This window comes from Conger conger, chromosome 6, assembly GCF_963514075.1.
Source record: "Conger conger chromosome 6, fConCon1.1, whole genome shotgun sequence".
NCBI lineage: Eukaryota > Metazoa > Chordata > Actinopteri > Anguilliformes > Congridae > Conger > Conger conger.
This window is the reverse complement of record NC_083765.1, coordinates 16,033,049-16,059,415: the sequence shown is the minus strand read 5'-3', so window position 1 is coordinate 16,059,415 and position 26,367 is coordinate 16,033,049. Positions and strand designations below refer to the sequence as shown.

At 43.7% G+C, this 26,367-nt stretch overlaps 1 protein-coding gene across 2 annotated transcripts in view; it reads right to left on the bottom strand.

Moving 5' to 3' along the window:
• The window catches only part of LOC133130319 (talin-2), a 115,896-nt gene that overhangs the window by 17,453 nt on the left and 72,076 nt on the right, over positions 1-26,367 (bottom strand). The window contains exons 22-47 of one of the 2 annotated variants that reach the window (XM_061244808.1): positions 25,212-25,340; positions 23,209-23,322; positions 22,718-22,831; positions 22,383-22,517; positions 21,752-21,880; positions 21,420-21,522; positions 18,485-18,693; positions 17,897-18,016; positions 17,163-17,360; positions 15,222-15,361; positions 13,637-13,730; positions 12,671-12,760; positions 12,454-12,576; positions 12,041-12,184; positions 11,667-11,828; positions 8,884-9,024; positions 8,328-8,509; positions 7,244-7,376; positions 6,576-6,677; positions 6,094-6,264; positions 5,591-5,737; positions 4,537-4,638; positions 3,783-3,902; positions 3,189-3,335; positions 763-929; positions 127-310 (exon numbers count right to left, since the gene is read on the bottom strand). In XM_061244808.1, coding sequence (XP_061100792.1) covers positions 127-310; positions 763-929; positions 3,189-3,335; positions 3,783-3,902; positions 4,537-4,638; positions 5,591-5,737; positions 6,094-6,264; positions 6,576-6,677; positions 7,244-7,376; positions 8,328-8,509; positions 8,884-9,024; positions 11,667-11,828; positions 12,041-12,184; positions 12,454-12,576; positions 12,671-12,760; positions 13,637-13,730; positions 15,222-15,361; positions 17,163-17,360; positions 17,897-18,016; positions 18,485-18,693; positions 21,420-21,522; positions 21,752-21,880; positions 22,383-22,517; positions 22,718-22,831; positions 23,209-23,322; positions 25,212-25,340 — 3,600 coding nt within the window. The remainder of the gene's footprint in view (positions 1-126; positions 311-762; positions 930-3,188; positions 3,336-3,782; positions 3,903-4,536; positions 4,639-5,590; positions 5,738-6,093; positions 6,265-6,575; positions 6,678-7,243; positions 7,377-8,327; positions 8,510-8,883; positions 9,025-11,666; positions 11,829-12,040; positions 12,185-12,453; positions 12,577-12,670; positions 12,761-13,636; positions 13,731-15,221; positions 15,362-17,162; positions 17,361-17,896; positions 18,017-18,484; positions 18,694-21,419; positions 21,523-21,751; positions 21,881-22,382; positions 22,518-22,717; positions 22,832-23,208; positions 23,323-25,211; positions 25,341-26,367) is intronic. The other variant, XM_061244809.1, reaches the window with a different exon arrangement.

The window sequence follows — 26,367 nt, the reverse complement described above, 5'->3', positions numbered from 1 at the left end:
CAAAATGGCAGTTGTGCATCACCTAAGTGGGTGCAACACATTGGTGGTGGTGTAAAGCGAATTGAGTGTGAGAAAAAGCTCTATATAAATGCAACTATCTATCCCTATCTATCCCAAGAAAATCACCTGCGTTTCAGGGTCATCCGATCCAATGCTGGCGGCCCCGAGCTTGACCACGTCGGTCAGCTGGGTGATGGTCTTCGCAGATGACTGAGCAGCCTGGGCCAGTTTCTCCTGACTGGATGCAGCTCCAGACACCAGCATCTTAGTGTCCTCCACCAGGGCTTTGGCCGTTTTCAGGATGTTCTCCCTACAGAAGGGGAGACATGATGAAACCCCAGGCTCAACACTGGGCTAAACCCACAAAGCAGCTCAAACTAGGACACAAGGCAGCCTGAGGGACTTTCCATTCACAAACCAAAACTATCCTCATACTGGCTGATTTTGTTCCCGGGTTTTCAGCTCATTTTTATTTCCAAAATCTATTCGTTTTCTGTCAAATAGAAAATGAGCTTGTTTTAAGTTTTTGCTTGACAAGTAAACAAGTAAAATTTTTACCCCACTGGCAAATCTTGAAATGGATCAAACTCCCTCACCTCATTAGTTTGTCATATGTAGCAAAAAAGGAAAAAAATAGAGTCTAAACATAAGATGAAAATACATGTGGCATGTGAGATTGGCTTGGTTTTGGTTTTTGTAGTCCATTCATCACTCCATCCTGACACTCTGTCCAGCACCTCTTCACTAGCGTTCAGGCCTCACCTGTGGTCGGCGAAGGACTCGTCGTTCTCCGCGTTGAGTGTACCAGCCGAGGCGAACATGATGGTGGTGTCCAGGTCAGCGATGATGCCGGACACAGCGCTGGCGGCCGTGATGCAGGCCTGCGTGCCCTTGTTCCCGGCCTGTAGGGCCGACAGCACCAGGGAAACCTGGGGAGAGAGGAGCCTCTCTTAGTCCCTGTAACTCTGTCCTGTTCTCTATGATCACATATCTCTCAGAGCTCACTTTCCTGACCTGACCCACGCAAGTACTTTCATACAAAATTAAATGGTCACACTTTACAATAAGGTTACGTTCATTGACATTAACTAATATAGCTGTCAACATGAATGAATGTTATATTAACAAAGCTGTACAGATTAACTTCTCAGTAGTTAGGTCTCTAACTACATTAGATAATGCCAATTCATGAACCATTATTGTACATGTTTCTAATGAATTACAAAACATTGTGGTAAATGTCATACAACTTTTATACAAATACATTTTTGAAATTATTTAACTGCATGCATTAGAATAGAGGACCATTCAGGAACTCAAACAGTGTAGGGAATATTGGAGTGCATGGGAGAACATAATCATATACTGTAATAAACAGACGTCACAACAAGATGTATAAACCCTCAACAGCAGGCTAGTTAAACAAGGCGTCAAGTGTGTTCACCTGTTTAAATATTTCATGTACAACATACGTAAAAAGAAATATATAAATATATTTAAATCCATCCGTAACTGAATCTCTGCTCCACCTACTCTCTATAAGTAGTGTACATAAGATTATCATTCACAGTGGAGACAGCTGTTCAAATACACTCACTGGATCAGTCCGACACACCAAATTACACAGACAGTGTTCTAGTGCACTGGTGCACTCACACAAAACCAGTTGCTCACAAACACGTTGTGAACAGGAATGAATAATGCAGTCAAACGTGCTCGGAGGTCCGGGTCCCCTGACGCAGTAATCCTCAAAATTATTATTATCTGAAACAAGCCTCAGATGAAATCAAGCAATGCAAAAGCAAATGAGAGAAATGCAAATCAATCTAGCTAACTGCAAGCCTGAGGAGACATAAAGGATGGAAGTCACAAGTGTAGCTTGTTTCAACATTTATCGTGTCATCAAGAAAATACAGAAAGCGAGTAATGAAAAATCATCCACTTGTACAGCAAATCAACAAGACAAAACATGTTGTTGAGGTGCCTGAGCCATCTTCTTGCACAGTAGATAATAGCCACCTGGAAATAGAATTCGTCAACTGCAAATTGAAGTGGAATACTTAGGCGCGGAGCTTACACACATACACATAATGGTCACATTACATAAGTGAGTTTGTCTTTCTCACTGCTGGTCAGCCAGCTATTAAGAGCACATAAAGCTGGAGAGATCAATAATATATGTCTGCTATCTGAAGTCAGTCTGGCTCTTCCAGTGCGTGGACTAAAAGCCAGGCTGTGCTGATAAGGGCAACGGTAAATACGGTTTCAGCCATAACGGCCAACAGCACACAGTATCATTTTCTACCCCCATAGTGGGAATGCTAGTTGGTCTTTAATATATCTGTATGTCATCTTGCAATGATTCCTCATTGTTCCGTTTCACTGATGTATGTTTTTTTGTATTTACTTTTGTAAGGAAATGTAACATATATCTATGTGAAAACAACAGCATAAAGTTTTGCCTATTGTTATACACTGCTGTTGTGTGACTGCGGCTTTAAAGCAGCACCAGGAAAAGGCCTTCATTCTGAGGTCAAATTTCACATAAATAAATTAATAATTGACAGTCCTTACTTTACCCATTATCAGTACAATCAAACACGACAAGATATGTCAATGTGATTAGTGGACTGTACTGTGGTTTGAAATAGAAAATCTGTCTCTGTCTTCCACAAAGAAAAACAAAACTGGAAAGTCCATTATCTCAATGCTATGATTGACGCCATCTCCAGACGAGGGCGGGCACTGGGGTAAGAACAGAACCACAGTCTTCCCAACTGTCCAGACACTATCCCTGTGCCGTCAAGCTAAACTCGTCTACTTTTTTAACACATCGATTTTATGCCACGGCATCCGTTAACATATATTATTCAGCAAAGTGCAGAGAGAAAAGCTGGTTCTTAGATTGGAAATGCATTCGTGCAGCATTTATGCTCAATTACAGCCCTCAGCAAATATGACTGACGGAAAAGCTTGCTTTGCATTCACATGAAGGAGCAGCTTTCTGATACTGTCTGGTGTGCACTTAGAAATAGAGACGTAAGGAGATGTGAGTGTTACAGGGCTCTAGCGGACAGAAGACAGAATTTGAATATAACTCGACCACCCTGGGATCGATAAATGCCTGCAGATATCTGCGGTGATTCCCGAGTCTTCCCATCCTGTGGGAGGCGCTGTAGCTGACTCACCTTCTCCGTGACAGCCCGGGCACACTCGATGAGCTCCCTCTTGGTATAACTGTCAGTGGGGATGACCTGTAAGGCCCCCGCCTTCTGGACCAGGAAGATGCAGCCATGTCCCAGCTCCTGCACCCGGGTCTTTATCTGGAAGCCGATCTGTAAGCAGAGACCGGTCCATTTACCATCTGCAGTACAACACATTCCAGTTCCACATATTCAAGTATAGTATTTATACCATAGAAAATACAACCTCAAAGCATTTTATGATGAAAATTAAGAACATTGCCGAAGAAAAAAAAAGATTCCACACTAGGGTTGCATTTTTAAGGAATCAAGTGTTACTATAAATAAAAAAAACTTTCCATTAAAAATATAATGGGATTGAGCAAATTCACTTATCCAGAGTGACTTACTTTGTAAGTACTTACTTTGTAAGACCAGTAGAATACCCTTTTAGCACTTATTTGCATTAACAGATATAAACCTCTATGGCAAGATACTACATCATATGAAGCCATTTACACTGCCGCAGCTGTAGCAGAAATCCACGGCAGCCCTGTTCTATCATGACTGACAGCCAGCCCAGAGGGCAGAGGGACCCACCTCCTCTGGTTCTGCTGTGGCAGCTGCTAAACGACCCTGGAGGGCCAGCTGGCCATAGTCTGTGGTCACTTGGGAAGCCAAACCCCCCAGTTCATCTGGGCTGGTCACCGACTTTGTCATCTGGAAAAGAGCAGTGACCATTATTGTTGTAGGACTGTGAGAACAATTCTGTGAACCCGTGCTACAGATACTAAGAATGCAAGAATGTTTGAGAGTAGAAATTGGTAACTCAGCCCACCCAATCACACTTTTACTGCAACTAAAGTGTAAGAAAGAAAGGCTGCATTGTACAGCAACAGTAGCTGCACCTCACTTCCAATCATATAATACAGTCACACAAAATCTTAACTATGGTAGCTTGTGAGGATAATATGGAACAGGGATTCACTCACAGTACATTAAAACAACTGATATGTAACATATTTCAGGGTTTCATTTAACATAATTTCCTTTGATTCACTGTCAGTATAACAGCTTGCAGATGTACCAAGAACACCTAAGAGCATCTTTTTTACATTAATGGCATTTGGCAGATGCTCTTATCCACAGCGACGTACAACAAAGTGCAAATTGCATACCCATAACCAGGGATAAGTGCGCTGAACGACCCTAGAGAGAAGTACAATTTTGACTGCTACCTGCACAACAAAGATAAGGGCCAGGGCCTATTTGATCATCGGGACAGAATCTAACAGAATTCTGGAAAATTTGCAACAAACAACACTTTTAAAAGGTACTTGGTATGAGTTCTTACCATTTCTTGGGCGGTGACAGCGATGGCCTTTGAATACTTCACCATTGTTGTCTGATAATCCACAAATGAGCCCTCTGGTTCTGGGGGTGTTCCTTCATCCAACTGGGGAAGCAAAATTCAGGACTAAGATCTTTATTCAGTCTTTAAATGGTTACAGCTCCAAGAGATTGACAAATAAAAAACTCAGATAATAACCAAACTACTTCAAATAGGTTGGTTATTTCTGGATAAGCCCATTTAAACAGCTTTATATGAGGAATAATTAGTTCCGGTGCTTATTTCAACATTAATTGAACATGAAAATGTTCTCTCAAATTAGATGAGTGATAATTAAAATGTGAGAAATTGGCAGCAGCAGTTTTTAATTATAAACATTTGAAATTATGAACAGAAATATTCAATTTGGTGCTTTTCCGGACACAAGAGAGAAGAATATGGTGAATATGGTAAGATTATTATGCCTTTTTTCCTTTTTTTTTTTCAAACACAACAAACACTCAATGATAAATTTACCTTCCGTATATAGTAATGATATCAAACTATAACTAAAATACCATGACCAAATTTAGCCCAAAAGTAGATATATATATAGCCTATATCAAAATCCCATTTTCCAAGCTTTTCCTTTTCTCCAAAACAATGATGGTCCCTACTAGAAACTGCAGTCTCTGCCCATCCCTGAACTGTTGCTGCTTTAGCCTTATTCAGACTTGCAACCAAATAACTTGGACAAGACTGAGATTACATGTTTCCATAAATCAGCAATCACAGACCATTCCAGAAAAATATACATCATTTCGTCAGAACTTCAGAATTTCTCAGTATAACTATATACGATGCTTGTGTCACTGACTGAAGGCACTACGCTTCAGACAGAAGACCTCTCATTCATCTCATTGTTCAACCAACAGGTGAATTAATCGTATCCTAGCATCTCAAAGGCTTTCAGTGGAAGCCCAACTATTAATAAACCAAATCTTTTCAGGAAAACCTTTCACCGCAGATGAACCCAACCGCAGCGAATGCAGCTCCCTGCCGCAAAACGCCCACTCACCTTGCCCATGGCCTCTGCGATGGAGTCCACCATCCCTCCCACCATGCCCACTTCGCTGGCCGCCTCGTTCAGCGTCACCATGATGTCGTCCACCGCCTCCTTCATCAGCTGGGCCGCCTCGGCGATGGCCTCGTGGGTATGGGCCGCCTGCACAGAGAGAATCCTCTCCCGTTTTTACACTATTTCTCTACTTCTGAAGCAGTCTCTTTTCGTCTGGGGTACAGTAAAATGCAGAGATAATAAATGGTAGCATCACAGGGTTTCATTGTTATATTTAATCAAGCAATTTAAGCAGTTTATCACAGTTAACTCTTACCATTACCTTGTTTCTAAAATGAATGTTGAATTTAGGGTAAATTAAAACCATCAGACCATGGACCACCTCTAGGATGAAGGGTTTCCACTCCTGTTATAAACAGTATAGATGTGATCACAAGTTTTGATACATCTGTCCCCATCTTTGTAGTCCCGTGCAGTCACTCAGCTGTGGCCGTGTGTCATACCTTTGGGTTGCCCCCTCCCTCTTTGGCAGCGTACAGCATCTGCAGAGCAGATTCAGCCAGCGTCTTGGTCTGGTCCATGACGGTCATTTGTTGCTGGTGGTCAAGGCATTTGGAGGCCAAGCCCACAGATGCCATGATAAGGGGTTCAAAGTAGCCGGCAAGCTGGGTCACCTGAAGGAGAATGCCAAAAATATTCCAGGAAATATTTGGGGCATCCAATAAATGACCTTTTCTGGGGGTTCATTTCAAAAAGTTGATTTCAGGGCAAACTCATTTCAAGCTCTTAATTACTTAATAACTAACTGCTTCCTAAAGATGGTCCTCTGAGCTGGGTACTCAAGGTTTGATTGAACATATTCTTTGCCATCATGATACATGGCAAAGAATAGCCTTTGCCATGTAACATGAGCTGGATACAACACAGCAGCGGCACCAGGAAACGTTTATGCTAAAATGACAAAATGAGTGTAGATGTACTGTACCTTGTGTCCCAGCTGGGCGGCCTCTCCCCTTGCTGCTGTCGAGATGGGGTCAATGAGATGGCCGATCTCCTGCACTACGGATGTCAAATGATCTTGCAAAGCCTGGTGAGATTATTCACATTCACCTTTCAGAGTCAGCTAATTCACTATGCAGCTGCAAAGCTAGACAGCAGAAGTTATCCAATTAGTCACTCGGAGGGATCAGCAACCAACCAGTGTTCTGCACTGTTCTGCAAAAAGCCAAGTGGTATTTTCATACATAAATACAACCTGTTCAAAGTAGGTTGAGAAAGTTACCGTATGTGACGGAGACAGGGGAGAGGGAGCAGACCCATATATAGTACTGTGAGAGTGAGGCTTCATAAACCCATGATGGATTGAGTTAACATAAACTGTCAAGCACTGATTCATAGAAAACAAGCCTGCAATTCTTCTCAGCAAAGTTCTAAGGTTGTAACAAATCACCAAGTCATTGATAACGTATGACAGCTCCTGCAATTTTGGAGTTTGAAGTGACAAAGCTCCTCTTAAAACACTGATATCACTGAGTGGGTGACACGGGGAAGCAAATCATGTGGAAAGGGTGCAGGACAGATGGTTTTAAGCAGCACACAGAGGTGCAGACTGGCCCCAGTTTTTTCAGCGAGCCTTAGGCTGCTGTGCTTTACCTCCAGTGAAATGTCATCCCTGGTGGGAAGGTTCTGGCTAACAGCTGCCAGGGAGGCCTGCTCGATATCCCGGATACATTTGTTGATGTTGTCGATGGAGGAGTCGCACTCCCTCTGTCCTGGAGCTTTGTCCCTATGAGAGAGAGACAGTGAGTCTACTGTTGGGGGAATAAATTACTTCTGGCCATCTTTCAGTTAGTTACTTATACCCCATTTGCTAATAGTATGATGCAAGGTCAGTCTACAACAGTTTTTGTTTTTGCCACCTTTATCCCGACAGTGATGGATTTTTTTTTTTATCTGCTAAAAAGGGTGCAATGCAACATTATACCACTAGAGGTAACCTGAGACTGCAAACGGTTTATATGCTTTCTACAATACTGGCAGTTCAGTCCCTTAGCTGTAGGTTCAGCCCTCAACCAAGGATCCGCCCATAACAAACACAAAGTCACAGAAGAGTAAGTCAGTATGCCCGTGAGAATCAGTGGCAAAAAACCAGAAACAAGCACAAGCACATTGTTGAAATAACTTTCTAAAAAAATAATAATAATAATGCTTCTTGAATTAATGAAGATAGTTGACAGGTGTTTAAGCAATGTGACCCGCTGATTTTCCAGTGTGTCAATTACAAAATAAAGTGCAAATCTCAAAGCTGCAGGACTCAGTCATGAGAAACCAATAAGGTCCTTAACCAGTAGGGGTCGCTGTGCTGACCTGATGGCAGTGATGAGGCACTTAATGGAGTCAGACACAGTGCGGGAGTGAGCAGTAGAGGGCGCTGTGCTGACCTGATGGCAGTGATGAGACTCATAATGGAGTCAGACACAGTGTGGGAGTGAGCAGTAGAGGGCGTTGTGCTGACCTGATGGCAGTGATGAGGCCCTTAATGGAGTCAGACACAGTGCGGGAGTGAGCAGTAGAGGGCGCTGTGCTGACCTGATGGCAGTGATAAGACTCTTAATGGAGTCAGACACAGTGCGGGAGTGAGCAGTAGAGGGCGCTGTGCTGACCTGATGGCAGTGATGAGACTCTTAATGGAGTCAGACACAGTGCGGGAGTGAGCAGTAGAGGGCGCTGTGCTGACCTGATGGCAGTGATGAGGCTCTTAATGGAGTCAGAAACGGTACGGGAGTGGCCAGCCAGGATGGACCAGGTGGGTGGGTCCTTGGCGTTGATGATGAGCGAGCGGGCTGTCTTCAGCAGGTGTGTGGAGCTGTCCAACATGGACCGTGCGGAACGCAAGATGGGCTCCTGAGCAGCTGAGCCCTGGAGACACACACACACACACACACACACACACACACACAAAATTTAGTAACTGCAAAAATAATTGGCAAAATAATGACTCACAGGTGAACCAGCCTTCTGCTAATGTGCGTCTGAAGTCAAAGTAACAACTTCCTTCCCTCAAAACATACTGCAAAAATGTTCCAGTGCTTTATGAGTATTCAATAAAGACCAACTCCCTTTTTAAGTTTATGATTCAAAGGGAAAGAACAAGAAACAATTTGTTCCAAGAAATCCACCAATTGCTCAGGGTTTTAACCATGCACACGCATCCACGCACGCACGCACGCACGCACGCACGCACGCACGCACGCACGCACGCACGCACACAAGCGCACACACACATGCTGTACCTCGTTACTAATCTGAGCAGGAACGCTGGCGAACTCTGGGTTGGAGGCGAAGGCCGTGAGGTTCTCCACGGCTTCGATGAGAGGCGCAGTGGCAACACGGCACTTGTCCCGGTTCTCCTCCGAGAAATCGCCATCAAGAGCCTGACAGGACCCAACACACACGCACAAGAACACACACAAACAGACACAGTATTCAACGTGTCATACATACCCATACCTCCTATTCTTCTTGTACATTACGTTTTCTGTTATAGATGTTCACCATTTAAACACAAACGGTGATTTATAAAAAGTGTAGTACCATTAAATTGAATGAACAAAATCTGCAGCTCAAGTCAAATCGATAGACGGATATTCCCACAGGCTACAGATGTAACCCCAACCACCCGTACACATAAATCTGCATCAAAGAGCAGAGGGCCTCACGCATAGCAGCCACGGCTCAAAACCGTGCAAACTACACCTGCTACAGCAGCACAGCCAAGGCAATGACTGTAGATGAGCTGGACTAGACCAGCCTGCTGTCAACCCGGTTTGGACCTACTGCAACAGAGCATTGGAGCCATTCTATATTTCTGGATCACTGCACAGCAAAGCGGAGTCTTTATACGATGGGATTTGCTCTGAACCACTGAAGACTTATGATCTGACGTATATCACATAACTGCAGTTGCATCTCTTACTCCCTTCTGCAGCAGTGGGAGTACAGTGGATATTTTAATAAGCAGCTAAAATACTGCAGGACATGCCTTTTCATTCTCTTATTGTCCTAATAGAAAACAAATGAAACTCAATCTTCAGGGGAAAAAGGCAGAGGTTTCTCTATCCAATTTTGTGGAGGGGGCCGGGCGCTTTAGAAAATACACAATGGAAATTCTGATCAAATTACCTAGGAGTGAAGGGAGCAGTCCTATTTTGTAAGCTATTTATAAATAAGGGAGGAAGTATCACAAATGTAAAACTGTTGCTCTCGGCCTTCTTGCTGTATATTCTCACATGTCTTTGTGTTTGCAATAATGTACGTGCTTGTCTGCAAACAGCATTTAAACGGGCAAATCCGATCGCTGATGAAAACAATGATTGAAAATAAAGTTTTTCACTAGCCATTACTGTACTTGCCTTTCAAAGCCGGGGTTTTTAATGGAGCAAATTATCCCTCAAAGATGTTTTTCTTCATGAGGATTAAACTGTTTTTTATTAAATCAAACTAATCATTTCTCTTATTTGTGTAAATGTTTTTCTTTTATTTATCTACCAGGGACAGTGCACATTAATCTGCATCCGTTTCAACATTAATGTAAGTGCACCAGAGTTAGCTAATTAGCTCATTTTCATCTGTCGACCCTAACCTGCACGTCTATGGACTTAATAAACAGAACGCTCTCATGCGAGACAAAAGGGAATTTCCAATGGAAGCAATCCAACACTCCAAGCACTCTGCGAGCTGTGTCAATAGTTCCTGAAACATAAATTAGTAATTACATCCATCTTTCTGTCTATAAAAGGGATGCCCAATACGGTGGGGTGTGAGCTATTTTAAGACAGGGATACAACAGAAGCACTAGATTGCGCGGTGGGAACGGATCATTCTAGAGGAACATAAGCTCCCATACCTGGGAGGGGGCAGCTCAGAAAAAAATAATAAAGCCATACGGGATAATTATATTTGAGAGAAGTGGATAAGGGGTTGGGAGAAATACGGGGAACCATTTGAAATAGCATCGCCTTGGATCAACGTGTAAGTTGCAAAAAGCAAACGGAACCAAGGTAAACAGACACATGTATGTACTGTGGCCACTAGGAGTGTAGAGTAGATGAGCTTTAGATACATAAGAAGCACAAGACACTCCAAACCTAATTTATCTCTCAGGGGGATAATTAGATGGGCAGACTTGAATGGCAGAGTGGAAATCTGTCCAAGGTTAACAACCCTATCCTTTTGATAGGTACCATGGGATCTTTTAGGCATCTCAAAATCCTCCATTTAGGAAGGATTTTGGGACACAGCAATAGGTAAACAATCAGACAGTACATCTCACCTGATCCAGAGAGAACAGTGCCCCCCTGGCACAGCAACAACAATTCCAAAAAATGGGACAGTGGTTTGCTTTCATCAGAATAACAACAAATCCCTGCCACACTTAGTCTCAGCTAATTCAGTTAACAAAGGTTACAGTGGTTAGCAAGTACTGTAAACTGCAACAAATTGCTGGTGGAAAAAGGCCAGCCAGGTTATTTATGTTTCAGTTTACAAGGCAAATAGACTGATTAAGTGTTTACAGCACTTCAGCTTACACAAGTGCCCACAAGTAAAATGTGATTTAATAGCAAATTATACCATGGTCTGGGTGAATGATTGATTCGGAATGGCTGGAAGGTGCACTTTAAAACCGTTTATTGCACAAGTAGTTTAGGTCAAATTTAATCACCATTCTAAAGGAATTGCTTTGCTGCCTGGCCAGCTAACAAACCTATGTGACCATAGCACCAATGCTGAAACAGTAGCAAGCCTGTAGTAAACAACTTTGTAAGTAGTTATAAATAGCCAAGTAAAAAGCCTATAAATAAAAAAAGCATTGCCAGAAAATATTTAGAACCTCCTTTTATTTTAAATTTCGGCAAATGACCATGGTATAAGCAGAGCAATCCCCTCCAAAGTACCTGTTAAAGGGTTCTTTGCCTTCTAACCTTCTAATGCACACCTCGTTGTGGATCATTCCTAACTTTGCAACTTCAAATCCACAGACAACGCACCAGATGGAAGAGCAGCGTAAGGGTCTCACCTTTATGGTTTTGACCAGGTTGGCTGTGCTGTTGGCCACCTCTTTAGCTGACTGAACAAAGTGTCTCTTGGCCACTGGGTTGGCGGTTTTAGAGGAAGCCAGGCGGCAGGCATTGCACAAGGCGGAGGTGTGCTTGGCTACGATAGTAGCCGCAGACAGCACCTGAAAACGTGCACAGGAACAAAGACAATGCAGCAAAGCAATGCAGGCACATGACGTCCCCGTCCCCCACAGAGACAAAATGAGAAGTTAGGATGTGGTTGTTGGCTAAAGTGGCACACCATGACCAGAGCTGAAGACCACAGCACCACGGGGTTAAAAGGCCCAAACCCAAACAGCTCCCATCACATTCGCAGTACTGCATCAGAACGGACCTGGGACGGACTGCTGGCTGGATCCACCAGGTTCTGACAGGCCATCTGAATGGCCTGATTGGCCCGAGCAAACTGAATGGGGTCCACCAGCCCCTGGTGCCCTGCCTGGCTGTTCGGGTCGGACACACCCACCAAGTAGGAAGCCTGAGGAGAAGGAGGCCAGATCAAACACTTTACTGCAAGTAATGAGCCAAACTGATGCTCACGCAAAACTAGGTGACTGAACGCATTACACAAGCAGGACATTTTGGAAAAGTGGTTAACAGAAGTCATGACATCTCAAATATTGTGTGCAGTGGTGAGAATATAAGGACTAAATCGATACTACATGTATGCCGCATTAGGCAGGTGTGAGATCAGCTGTAGAAAACGTGCTTTTTCTGGATCCCCGTTGGACCGAGCTGTTCCCCTACCTGCCCTGCTGCCTCAGTCAGCCCGCAAAGGGCCTTGGAGGCCACGCCCACACAGTCCCCAAATGCTGGAACATCCCCAGTCTTGCAGTTTTGAGAGATTCCAGCCATGGACTCTCCAAGAACCTGGGCAAGGAAAGAGAATCGTAAAGCACTGCATGCTTTTAGCTTTTCCTCTCTCTCTCTGACCATCTCTCTGTGCCACTTCAGCCATACAGACCTTGGAGTTCTCCATAACGCTCTCAATGCAGTCGAAGTAGGAAAGGTCACTGACCGGCTCACTGGTGTTACCCAGCATTCCCTTCACCGCCTGAGGACAGAACAAAAGCCGCGGGTCATAAGAGGAAGAATACAACCACCATTCATACCTGGAAGCCTGATTCCAAAATTGTAACTGGGTTCTACCGACAAACGGCTCCTGTGACCACAGAAACACAGATATCACCAGTGGAGCTCAGCCTCATGGGGACCCGGAGTGGAGGATGGAAGGAATGTCCCCTCTTTTTAATTTTATTTTGTGTCTGTGGCCCAGCTGGGCCCTCTTGGTTAAGGGCGATTTCAGAGGGTAAAAAAGCCACAATGCACCAGGAGCAATACCCCAAGGAAGTGGAGAGGGTGTGGGAGGGAGGGGATAGGAGCTGAAGGAAGTGTGTTTGTGGGGTGGGATATAATCAGCAAAGAGATCATACCCCACAGAGTGAGGATATTACTCTCTCCACACATCACCAGTGTTTACAAAGCATGTTTATCAGCTCAGTGAAGAGGAAGGATGCTATCCCAGATGACACTACACAATTAGGCTGTGACAAAAGTGTAAAGCAGAGCCTATTAACTTTCATGGAAAAGCTATGCAATACAAACATACAACTATACAAATCCAATGTATTTTCCCCAAAGAAAAAAACATTTTAAATGTTGACATAGTAACTGCAATTTAACCATTAATTTAGTATTTTAATTGGAATTTTGCCTCAGTTATTTATTTAAACATTGCCCTGTACTTTAACAGCCGTATCTCATTCACACGACTCAATTTTTACATTCTTAATTGAATTACTATGTTTGACATTTTAAACATTGCCGGGATAAGTAAAATGAGTTGGGATTATCTTGAGTATTCAGTAGCATTAAGTGTAACTGTAACATTATCAATACTGCAAACAATTCACGCAGGTGCACATGGTACCTCGAGCTCACGCAGAGCATTGTCACACTCCTTCTGGCCTGGAGCCTGCTGGGTACACAGTGTGATAAGCTGGTTAATGCTCTCCGTCACCGCTCTGAAACACAAAGGCAGCAGCCAAGCTCAAATGCAGCTTCCACAAACACAGGGTCTGACCTCCCTCCCTCCCGCATACTGTAGTCGTCCACAAACACAGGGACTGACCTCCCTCCCATGTACTGTAGTCATCCACAAACACAGGGACTGACCTCTCTCCCATGTATTGTAGTCATCCAAAAACACAGGGACTGACCTCCCTCCCATGTACTGTAGTCATTCACAAACACAGGGACTAACCTCCCTCCCTCCCGCATACTGTAGTCATCCACAAACACAGGGACTGACCTCCCTCCCGCATACTGTATTCATCCACAAACACGGGGTCTGACCTCCCTCCCACCCACATACTGTAGTAATCCACAAACACAAGGCCAGACCTCCTTCCCACCCACGTACTCTAGTCATCCACAAACACAGGGACTGACCTCCCTCCCGCATACTGTATTCATCCACAAACACGGGGTCTGACCTCCCTCCCACCCACATACTGTAGTCATCCACAAACACAAGGCGAGACCTCCCTCCCACCCACGTACTCTAGTCATCCACAAACACAGGGACTGACCTCCCTCCCTCCCGCATACTGTAGTCATCCACAAACACAGGGACTGACCACCCTCCCATGTACACTGGTCATCCACAAACACAGGGACTGACCTCCCTCCCTCCCGCATACTGTAGTCATCCACAAACACAAGGCCAGACCTCTCTCCCACGTACTGTAGTCATCCACAAACACAAGGCCAGACCTCCCTCCCACCCACGTACTCTAGTCATTCACAAACACAGGGACTGACCTCCCTCCCTCCCACGCACTGTAGTCATCCACAAACACAAGGCCAGACCTCCCTCCCACGTCCTGTAGTCATCCATAAACACAAGGCCAGACCTCCCTCCCACCCATGTACTCTAGTCATCCACAAACACAGGGCCAGACCTCCCTCCCACCCATGTACTCTAGTCATCCACAAACACAGGGACTGACCTCCCTCCCTCCCACACACTGTAGTCATCCACAAACACAAGGCCAGACCTCCCTCCCACGTCCTGTAGTCATCCATAAACACAAGGCCAGACCTCTCTCCCACCCACATACTGTAGTCATCCACAAACACAGACTCATGTCTCGTTTATTCAGGATAACTTGTGAAATTGTATTAATTTGGAGAATTGGCAATCATACTATATATTGCTGGATGTTTACTGAAGCAAATCAGGTTAAACACCAGAATTACTGTATTTGCAGTGCTCCAACTTGAAACTGGAACTGCAATCTTGTTATTACAAACCCAACCCCTTAACAACACCATTGTCAAAATGACTGAAATGAGCTGGACAATCCTTAGAGCCAGACCACATTATCAATGAATCTTGATACAATAGAAGTGCAAGGAGGGTTGTACACTGAAACAGATTATACTCTCTGCCTGCCATCTTAAAAAGCACAGGACCAACAGAGTCAAAAAGGTCATTTTACTCAGCTCCTCACCTGGCTGCAGCAGTCAGCAGGCTTTTGGCATTGGCGGCTCCAGGATCCACTGAGAGAGACTTGGCTGCAAGTAGCAGCTTGCTGGAGGCCATGGAGATGTTCTTTAGGTTGCCAATGACCTGGATCTGGTCCTCCTTGCACTGTGAAGGTCAAGCACAGTCACAACAATGCAGATAGTGGACACAATGTCTATACTGATGTCGGTTCCTGTATTCACCACCAGGCCAAGCTTCTCGAGGCATTAGACCAAATGGATGAACTCTATTAAAAGCATTTTTACATTATGCTCAGGTCAGCGACATCTACTTTACAAGTTGCCATGGTTGTTTTTTGTTTAACTTAACTGTATTTTGACGTAGACATGAGCTTGTGGTGAGACCCATCATCGCTATACTCTCATCTGTGCTTATGTTTTGTTTTATTGCATTTTATGTGTACAGAAAACTGAATACAGTATGTACAGGTATCTTTTGCATGCTATCTAGGCAAATAGCCAGTTACCCAAAAGTGAGCCTATAATTTCCTTTGAGTAGATTAATATTCTCTGTACTTATTCATGTGAATATACAACGAAATACTAATTACAGCATGTCTGAGTCAATTGGTGCTAACTAGTACATCATTCTCTTTCAATGTTTTGGTCTTTTTAAAACCACTTCACTATGCTGAGTAGTTTGTCGTGCCAAATAACTACTTTTCACTCACAGTTCAAAGCCAACAACACTTGTCAAGAACACTTTATTATGACCAGTGAGCAGGCTATTATTTAAGAAGGACTCAAGCTCTTCATTAAACTGCGGGCATGGTGATGCCCATCAAGTGTCCAATGAGAAAATAACACAGAATGAAATGGTAATACATGTGCCCTTTAGTGGCTTCGTAGTGCCAGACTGGAGTACGGGCCTGGAACAGCAGTGTGATCACATGACCGGGGACCATGTGACGCTTACCAACCTCACCCACACTGCTACTCGAAGCACTCACCTGTGACTTGGTAATAAGGGTCATGCCATAACAATTTCCTTGCCTGTCGCTGGGCGCGGATTAGTGAGAAAAACAATTGGAGCAAGAACGTTGCTGATTCTCATTACTGTACGTCTGAATCTGTTAAAGTTCTCGGGGGAGAAACAGATGTCTAAATAAATTAGAGAGACCCGATTTAAACGAACGGACCGGAAACCTGAAACTGCTCGACTGGCTGACATTACTGCAGGCTCTCTTTTTCAAGCCAAGAAAGTTAGCATCCCGAAAATAGCATATAGGCCAATTCCCCCTTTCTCTTTGCAAGAGACCACAGTCTGAAATGGCATCCGAGCTTAGACATGTACCCTACAGTAGGGATTCCCACACTCATCTCAGGGCCATCTAAAATTACCAGCCTCTCAGGACCCCCATCTCAATCAGATTATTAACATTTGGCAGCACAATTATCCAACATCGACTGCAGTGCAAAATCCAGTGGTTATTTGAGATTATATACTACAGATCTAGATCAAAAATGTATTTATTGCAATGAATACGCAACACATCATGATGGCTAGAATATTACCAAGGACATGTAAGCTAGATGTCTTTGGTAAACCAAGGTAGGGGTTGACAAATGTGTCTGCAAATCAAAATGTAATTTATAGAAAGTAGCCATAAAAAACAGCTATAAAAAAAGATTCTTAAAACGAAAACACATGTTCCATTTTTACAAGAGCCCAGTGACTCATTAGTGGACCCCAGTTTGGGAACCCCTGCCCTACAATATGAGAGAGAGCCCAGTATTCGGTCAAAAAATGTCTTTAATGACTTGAAATAGAGTCAGGAATAAAATGTCGGGCAATTTATCAAAGTATTTGTGAAATAACTTTATTTGTCAATGTCAAATATAAGAACACATGTCGTCTGAATTCGGGTCAGGGTCTGGAAACCTTCAAGTCGAGGAAATGGCCTCACCTGAGTGTGTCCCGCCATCTCTATGCCTGCATCCAGGAACTCGTCAAAGTCCTCGCTGAACTGTCCGGAAGCGACAGCCAGCTGGCTGCTGGTGCCCCGGGATGCATGGACCACCTCCCCAGCGGAGTGGTTGAGGCCAGCGGCCGTTTGATTCAGGTCGCTCTGGGCCTCCTGGAAGGACTTCGTACAGGGCGGGAGCTGGGAGGGGACCAGACCAAATGATGTCAGCAACAGCTCAGAATGCATTGAATGCATATTTTACAGCTACATGGAAAGAACTGTTGAATAGTGGTTAGGGAACTGGAATAGTAACCAGAAGGCTTCCAAAACCTGGTTCCTACTCAGACCTCCTGGACTTTGAGAGGATTAATGGAATGCAGGACATTACCATTTGGTTAGTCCATAAAATCAGTGTTAGAACATAGCATTGTACCACCTCACCAAATAAAGTTAGCAGAAACCTGATCTGCTTCAGAACAATGCATGAATATTCAGCGGTTTAAACAGATGCAATTACAAAATGTAAGCTGAGCAAGTCATCCTACAAATGCACATCCATTAACAATAATGAAATAGAACATTGAAATTCAGCTATTGCCTATTAAAACATTAACATGTCATGATAACATCTGCTAACATGCAAACAGGTTACCGAATTCAGCAAAAAGTTGAACTCAAGACAGAAATTAAGACTAATTTCAAAACATGTTCAAGACAGTAGGACCAGAACCTACTGTGTCCACCAGCAGCTTCTTGCTGGCCTCTCCAATGCTCTTCAAAGCCATATCAACATCCTTCTGCCCAGGTAGGCAGTTCACACAGTTGTTCAGGGAGTGAGATACCGCCTTGGCCACCTGGGACAACACATCAGCCCCGCCCCCGACCCCCCCAACAATTATAATTCAAATTCAAAAAGCAAAGATAACAGTCAGGAAAACATAACAGTGTAATTGACATTCCCAATTTACACTTGTGTCACAAACATATGCTGCCCAATATGTTGATTTCCCAGGAGCCGGGGTGGGAAGATGGAGCTTCACAGCAGCAGCACAGGAAATGAAGTGCTGAGGAGCGGAGCAGATCTGATCCATTTTGCAGGGATAAACATTACGGATCAGGACAGAGTGTACAGGGAAAACAGGCATTCTGCACTTTGCCCTACCTCTATCACTGTGCCTGTGGCTAGTTGTTCAGTTTACAATTCCCATTGAAATTGGGCATTTTAAGTCCGGCTGAAGAAAATAAGAAATTAATCTGGTTTGGGCACTGCTGTGTATGTCATGCTAAAACTACGTGCAGGAACAGCACCCTCTGAACCTCACCTGCGCTAGTCTCTGCTGGCTCTCTGCATCGCCTGGCGAGACCAGGGCCTGCTTGGCCTCGTGAATGAGCATGGAAGAGCCCTCCATGACGTCCCGGGCAGAGTCCAACATGGCTGCCGCAGACTGAGGATCAGTGGTGGAGGCAGCTACGCCTCGAGCAGCCTGGGCCAGAGTCTTCAGTGCCTGGGCTGTCTCCCTGGCAGCCACGCCTGCAACGGAGTGAAAACACTTAGAGCCAAAAACACACTTTAAATAAAGAAAACATGCATTTACAAATTACTCAGAGAAATGACAGGACAAGCAGTGCCCTTGAGCTGTAACCTGTGGATTGCTTCAATAAAATATCAAGCTGTAAAAACTGACAATGCGCATCATGAAAATGTAAACAATGCAAGTTGCTCTCTATCTGCTCAGCAAATAAATATTTGTTTCCATAAATTATTAATAAAACAAAATAATACCCACATTCTTCCAGGGAGCTCAACCCCATTCACTGCATACGAGTGGACAAAATGATAGTGTCTTTCCTCTCCAGTTGATACATAGTCATTACATTAATATTAAGCCTGCCAGTCGCAGAAGAGAATCAGGAGAGGAAATGCATTTCTGAAGATCCTACAGAGTGCTTCATGGGTGTCTTCCTCAATGAACAAAATAAGTAGGTTTTCCATACCTACATAAAATAGGAACACAATTAAGAGACCACCATGGCAAATGGAGGAGAATCTATTGTTCAAATGAACCGAAAACTAAATATGAGCCACTCTAGAGAGTGTGACCCTTGCTCATTATACACTGAGCTGGGGGCGAATCCTGAAGATTTTATCAAATTGCATTATCCATCAAAGCAGACAGAACTGCTGATGCATTGCTAAATGTACTGAAAATAAGATTACTGATGGAAAAAACATCCCCTAGCTTCAGTGTAACAAGTACACAGGGCACAGAGGGGGCTGAATTCCTCAAATGAACAAAATGTCTCACCAAATAAAAGGGGTCAAATTTAAACCCTGAATCACAGCTATAGAGGAACAACCATGGCCATCTCATATTTACAGCACATCTATAGATAAGGTTTAGCCATTGGAACTTAATACATAAGAATGTCTACAGCTGTCATCAGCAAACGTATATAGCCTTACAAGTACTACTGCTCAGAGAGAGAGAGAGAGAGAGAGGGAGGGAGGGAGGGAGAGGGAGAGAGGTTCCCTCAATCTCCCAGGCACTGGCACACTGAATGGTGGCAGTAAGGGCCCCTGTGGAACCGTAAGCCATTTAACTCTGCCGACTACATCCTGTCAGCCAACAATAAGAGTTAAAATGGTGTACATACTCAGACCTGGAAACATTCAGCTGTGAACAATGGGACTTATTAATAGAACAAGCCAGCAGTTAAATGTTCTGAAACATGGCCAATATGTCAAAAACTGTAGGCAGGAATTAAATTGCAATGAGAAAGCGAACCAGGAAATAAATCGTTAGACTGGTTCAGAAATTATTTTCAAAGTGACAGAGATGGTTTTATGTCAAATATGCTTATTTCCAGAATGAAAATAATGTGTGTAATGCCCTGTGCAACTGCAATGCCTGAATGTACCTGAACTTTACTAATGCACATCAATGCTAATCTGTTTGTAGGTCAATACCTGTCACAATGCAGCATCTATACAGTGCCTGTCAGTGTAATACTGGTGTTGACCAGGATGTCCGCATCCCACTCCTTTCTGTCCTGTATAAGAGTAACATGTATTTACATAGTGAATATGGCACAGTGCAAAACAGCACCTATGTAGTACAGTGCCAGGGTACCTACAGCACCAATGTACATTAGTAGATGTAACAGCCAATAGAGTACAATACCTGTGCAATACAGGATATCTGCACTTTTCATTGCCACTGCATAAAGTCTGGTAAAGCACTACACTACCGTTTAAAATGGCTACAGCAACTTATCTAGAATACTGTCACATGCTTGGTCTACAAACTGCCAAAATTCACAGACGGCAAGCGACTTTCTAACACCCTTCACTGCCTTCCGGTGGCTGCCTGCATCTCTCACACTGGCATACCAAGCTGTGAATGGCACTGCCACCTCCCCTTATCTTCAGACAATGATGACACCATGTACTCAAACCACCCCGCTCCATTCCTCATCCTCTCGCCAGCTGGCTGACCTCTCTCTGAGCACCTGGCTGCCAGTCCTCGTGACCCCGGCTCTTCTATACCCTCACCCCCCGATGGTGGAACGACCTTCCCCAATCAGTCAGGAAGGCAGACTCACTGGCTGAGATATCTTCTGCTAAAATCTAAAAAATTTCACACTACCGTTCAGCTTGTCCATTTAATAATAAAAACCCCTCTCTCATAGCTTCAGACATGCACTTTGGCCATGGCACTTTTTTAAAAATGTATTTATATTTTATCCCTGATTTATTCCAACCCAAACGCGTTGATCTTCCGCCAGTAGACCCTCCTGCTGACATCAGGAGGAGATGGCAGACACGAGACTCTTCAGATTCACACAATTTTTCAACACTGCAGACACACCACCGAGCATACACTGACCATGTCGTCAGATGAGAACGAGGTCAGAAAATTCTTGGTCTGTGCCTCCACAGGTGCCTTGCCTGACATGGTTGCTAAGAGAGCGATGAGACCAATGGAAATTGCAGACTTAACTCCTATCATTTCCTGACGTGGCTGAACCAACTGTTTCCCACCAATGCTTTTGCTTGGAATGAGCCCAGAGGCCTGGCCATGGCATTGGATTGAATGATTGCATATCTCAGGCTCTTGTGCCATTTGCTTTCTATGTGAAATTCAGTTTTGCAAGTCACTTTGGCTAAGTGTCTGCTCTAAATTACCACATTGAAAATCATAGTACAGCGCATGTTGCACAGTAAAACAGTCTATGTGCGCTCTGACAGTACAGTACCTGTATAGTGTTCGTTTCCCTGCGCAGCACAGGTGAGCAGCTGAGCCATAGAGGAACCCACAGCCTTGGAGGTGCTCCCCAGGTCCTGAGCACACTTCTCCAGCTGCAGAACAAGAGTAACAGCAACATCCCTCACCGCTATAAACTGAACGACACTGTCATTTTCCTGTACACACCATTCAATTTCACCCATTTAAATAAAGCAAAACGTATAACACCTACTGACAAAATGCCCGTGTCAATAATATTTTGTCTTTTGTTAAGTTTTACAGTTGAGGTATAATAGACATGGCCATAGACCTAGCGGATGATACAATGTAAATCTGACTGACCGACTCTCCTGGTAAAGGTTTAAGCTGCCCATCCACAGCAGCCATCTTAGCATCCTGGAGTTCATTCTTGAGTGTTTGGACAGCAGTGAGGGCAGAGTCTATTTCCATTGGGCCACATGCTTCATTGGCCTACACAGCCAAAAGACACAACACATGATGTTTGAGAAAAGGCACCAGCAACCACAAACAAAAACATCAGGCCAATGAGACCACAATTGACAGGCCTGGATTCAATCAGCATTCACCCTACACTTTGACTTACAAACACAATCAAGCATTAATTATAATCTTCAAAATTATTCATTAATTCTAGTGATTGCTGAATTCAAGTAGTGTCTGTGATATAAAAAAATCACAACAGTCAATTTCAATTATTCAGAGTTAAGGACAAATGTTAATTGAAACCTGGAAAATGTTAATCAACTTTGATAATGTCAAAATTAAAAAAAGACAACTGTGAATAAAAAATATGTACTTTAATTTCCAAATGTGTATGAGTCTGAGTGTGAACAACCAGATATGTACAGCAAATGTAAGCTCTATGCTTGAATGATGCCTCTATATGCTGAATGCTGAAAGCCGGTGGTCCAGGGCAGGCCTTGACCGCTGAGCTCTGAGGCAGTGCCAGTACCTTCTGGGCTGCAGTCCGCAGCTCAGCCAGGCTGGTCGCCAGGTTCTTGGCACACTGGCCCAACTGCATGGCGGCTGCTTGGTCAGTCACCGTCGGAACTGCAGACTTCGCTGTTGCCACCATTTTACTGCCAGGCTAAGGATTACAAACAAGAGATTAACAAAACATAAACAGGACATAATTTTCTCGCAGGAGAAGCATCTCTGAGCTATCCAGAAGTGTGAATCCTGTTGGGATGCTTTCTGTAACTTGAAAGGTTTTTCAACAGATTAAAAAAATAATAAGTACAGAGGCTGGAATGGTTTGAATATTCAGTGTGTGCTCAGACCAGGTACCTGGAGGAAGCTCTGGCTGGCGATAATGAGGGCCAGTTGGGCACTAAGATCCTCTGGATGGGCCTGGCTGCCCCGGACTCCCTGAACCAGCTGTGGGATGTGGTCCGCCACTGCCTGAATGGCATTTGTGTGTATAAACAGACAAGTGCGCACACGCACACGCACACACACACACACACACACACACACACACACACACACACACACACCTGTTATCTTAAGAACGCAATGCATAACACTGACAGCCATTAGCTCCACCACCATAAATCCACAGTCCCTGATGCACAATAATCCAAAACACACAACTCAGTAAATACACATCCATGTTTATCATTTTTATAAAGGTGTATATTTTATCACCATACCTTCACCTACTTGCACATTTAAAGTGATTCATTACACCAGCAGAATCTATCTGGAGTGCTCAGTTTAGCCGCCTCAGAAGCGCTCGGTCTTCACTCAGAGACACACGGCTGGTGACAGGACCCTACCTTACAGCTCTGCACCAGCTGCTGGTGAGCGGCGGTGTTCTTGTTGGAGGCTGCTGCATTCTGGGACGCTGCGATGGTCTGTGTGGCTGCAGCGGCAGCCTGCTTCGCAGCGTTCTGCGGTAACGCACAATAAACACGTCAGCCACTGACTGAACCCAGCCATTACCCTATACATGTGACCGGCCAGGAGGACTGCATGACCGACAGCGCCCTCTATTCGGTCGACAAAGAGTCTAATGAAGCCCCGCCTTTGTTCTTGAACTTAATTAGGAAAACACTAATCAGGGTTGAACAGGGCTCATCACATTCCTGAGAAAGTTACTGAACCCAATAAGCCTCATCTTCCTGCAAGGTTGATAGGGTCCATTCATTGAGCAGAACACATAGCCACCATTTAACTTTCATTGTTAACTACACTGAATATAACCATGCTCTTTCCCAGTGCATATTTTAAAGTGCCAGCAGAAAGGGGAAAGAAGGAGCATTCTGTGTACAATATGTGGGAGGATGGACCAAGGAAAGAATTTTGTCAAGTGGAAATTACTACAACTGCAGTGCAATGGGCAGATCTATAAAAAGTACATTCAGAGCAATGGGAAAGTGCCTTATTCTCAGTCCCATGTTATAAACTACAATGCAGCTCATTGCATAAGCTTTCAGACAAATGCCTTAAGGACTTTAGGGATGGGACTGTGCCTTTGTGTTTGACAGTTTCTGCACCACAGAACTATGCAGCAGAGACAGCTAACATCTAATCACAGGCTCCAGAAAGAGCAGAGGAGTTATCTGGCAGCGGAAACTCTTTCCTCGGGTGATCCAATGGCCATTTCTGCATCAGCCTGGGAGAAACTGATCTACAGTTAGCATTAATACTGCACATTCCTGATTCATCACTCTCTGGTCATCTGAACACTATCCACTATCCATCTGTATAATGCACACTATACACAGAAGCCCAGATGCATCACACCTATTTAACTATTACTAGAATCAACCAGTACATTTCTTTATAAGAAATGCTTTGCTCAAAAAAAAAAGTTATTCTATAATAAAACCCAATATCACTTGATGTAAGTTCCTTCTCAAGGGCAATGTTTCTGTTTAAAACTATCAAGGCCTGCACTTTTCATTAGAAATAATGAGCCAATTAATTTTCTCAAAGTAATGTTATACAGTGCAAGCATAATTTATCATGCCAACTGTTGCTCAGACAAAGTAAACAGAAAATTCTAGAAGCTCTAGTACTCGTTCCAAAAATAATTAGAGAACAAAACAATATATTATTTCAGTTGTGTTGTACTGTAAACTGAAAAAAAAAATCTAATTCTAAAGAAACATAAGTGTTCACTGTGAATGCAACATAAAAACAAAAAACACTTATGATAATGGAACCTTCCTGCTTGATCTCACATAATGAATATCAACAGCGCTGGAGCAGTTTTTCTTTCCAATGAATCAGTGGTGAGAAAGGCTTATCTTATTTCAGGGTGGAAATACTGCTCTCCTTTTTCAGACAATTTTACCAGTTGTGTCTTGTACTAATCGGTTATGTTGTGCTTTCCAAAAACGTTCTATCAGCTATAGTCAGTGTATAAAATATGTTGTCCTCTGATGAACTGACTGCTGGAGCTGAAGAAATTGCCAGCAATTTGTTTCTCAATGGAAAGCATATGTTTAATACATTCTGTAGGTGTATTGTCAAAGTAAAAACAGTTTTTGAATAGTTTTCACAAATTCAGGTCATCAGTAGAGAAAAGTATATACATACGTTTAAACCAAAGCTCAATTTTGACCTTATTTTTATTTTAACTTTCCATTTAAAATGGCAACAGCCCATTAGCTATCAGCCAAATAGTCAGAATTCTGCAGATGACATAAAGACCAGCACATCAGTGGACTGGCAATATAGTCAATACACCGAAATATGAGAAAAGATGAAATGATCGAATACTGAGGCTAACAGAGGGTTAGCACAGGCTGCAGCTCTGGGAGGTCACACTCACCTCCAGCCTGTTGACCAGTTTCTTCTTGATGGCGTTCTGTGCTGCAGCGTTGGTGGCCACACGCAGACCCTCCGCTGCCTCCCGCAGTCTCTGCTGCTGGTCCTCGTTCTCTGGGTACGCTGCGGCCCCCTGCGCCAACAAACAAGCACACCGTGGCATTGCATCAGCTCCAACCTCCAAACAGCAGTACATGGGGCTCCAGCTAGTCCATGATCCACAGCAGTCATGTATCTTTTGAAGCGGTAGCCAATTTCACTCCTGTGAAAATAATTTTCATTCCATTGTCCCTTTACCTTAGTCTGATCTGTTAAGCTGTAGATTCAATTACCTAAAGACCTTTCAGAGTCCTCAGCAAGCCACTGTGCCATATCCAAGGCAAACAAAGCAACGGTTTTATAATAATGTTCTTTTTTGCAGGGATATAGGCTACACCCAGTGACATTTACTTAAGTAGCTGGGTGACAGACTGTAGAAGTAACCCAGATCTTATGCACTAAAGAGAAAGAGCACAAAATATGAATCTATTAAAGCCACCACAACCAGGTCAATACAAGTGATATGCACATATTAATAAGAGCATTTAATATCATGCCTCATGTTCACATATGCTGTATTAACAAGGCTGTATTTAGAAAAAAAACCCAAAAACTAATAATGCACCACTTCTGCAAAGCAGCACCCTAATAAAAAGGCTCCAATCTTCGCGGAAAACCAGAAACGTACTGCCTGTGTCTGAAAAGATAAACAGTAAATATGGTAAATTATAGAGCACATAAAGCTCGAGAATTACCATGACCTCCATACACAAATGGCATACTAATCAAAGTACTGCCATTTGCTCAGGAGGAAAGAGCACAAGTGCACAAACACAACACAGATTCATTCTGCTGTGAAAATCAAGGCCGCCTCCTCATGCATTGTGTAAGGCAATTAAACTTCTTCATTGTTTGATTCAGGACAGTCAAAAAGAGGGCAAAGGCTTGAGGTAAAGCCACACTGTAAACAACCAGACCCCCTGCCGGTTCACACCGGCAAACTGTTTGTAGAATTATAATCACACCACTCAGCAGCAATGCAATGAGATTTCCCTGGCATTACAGCACAGCAATGAAGAATGGTTTTATTCACAATGCACTCAAAGGTAATGCAAAACAAA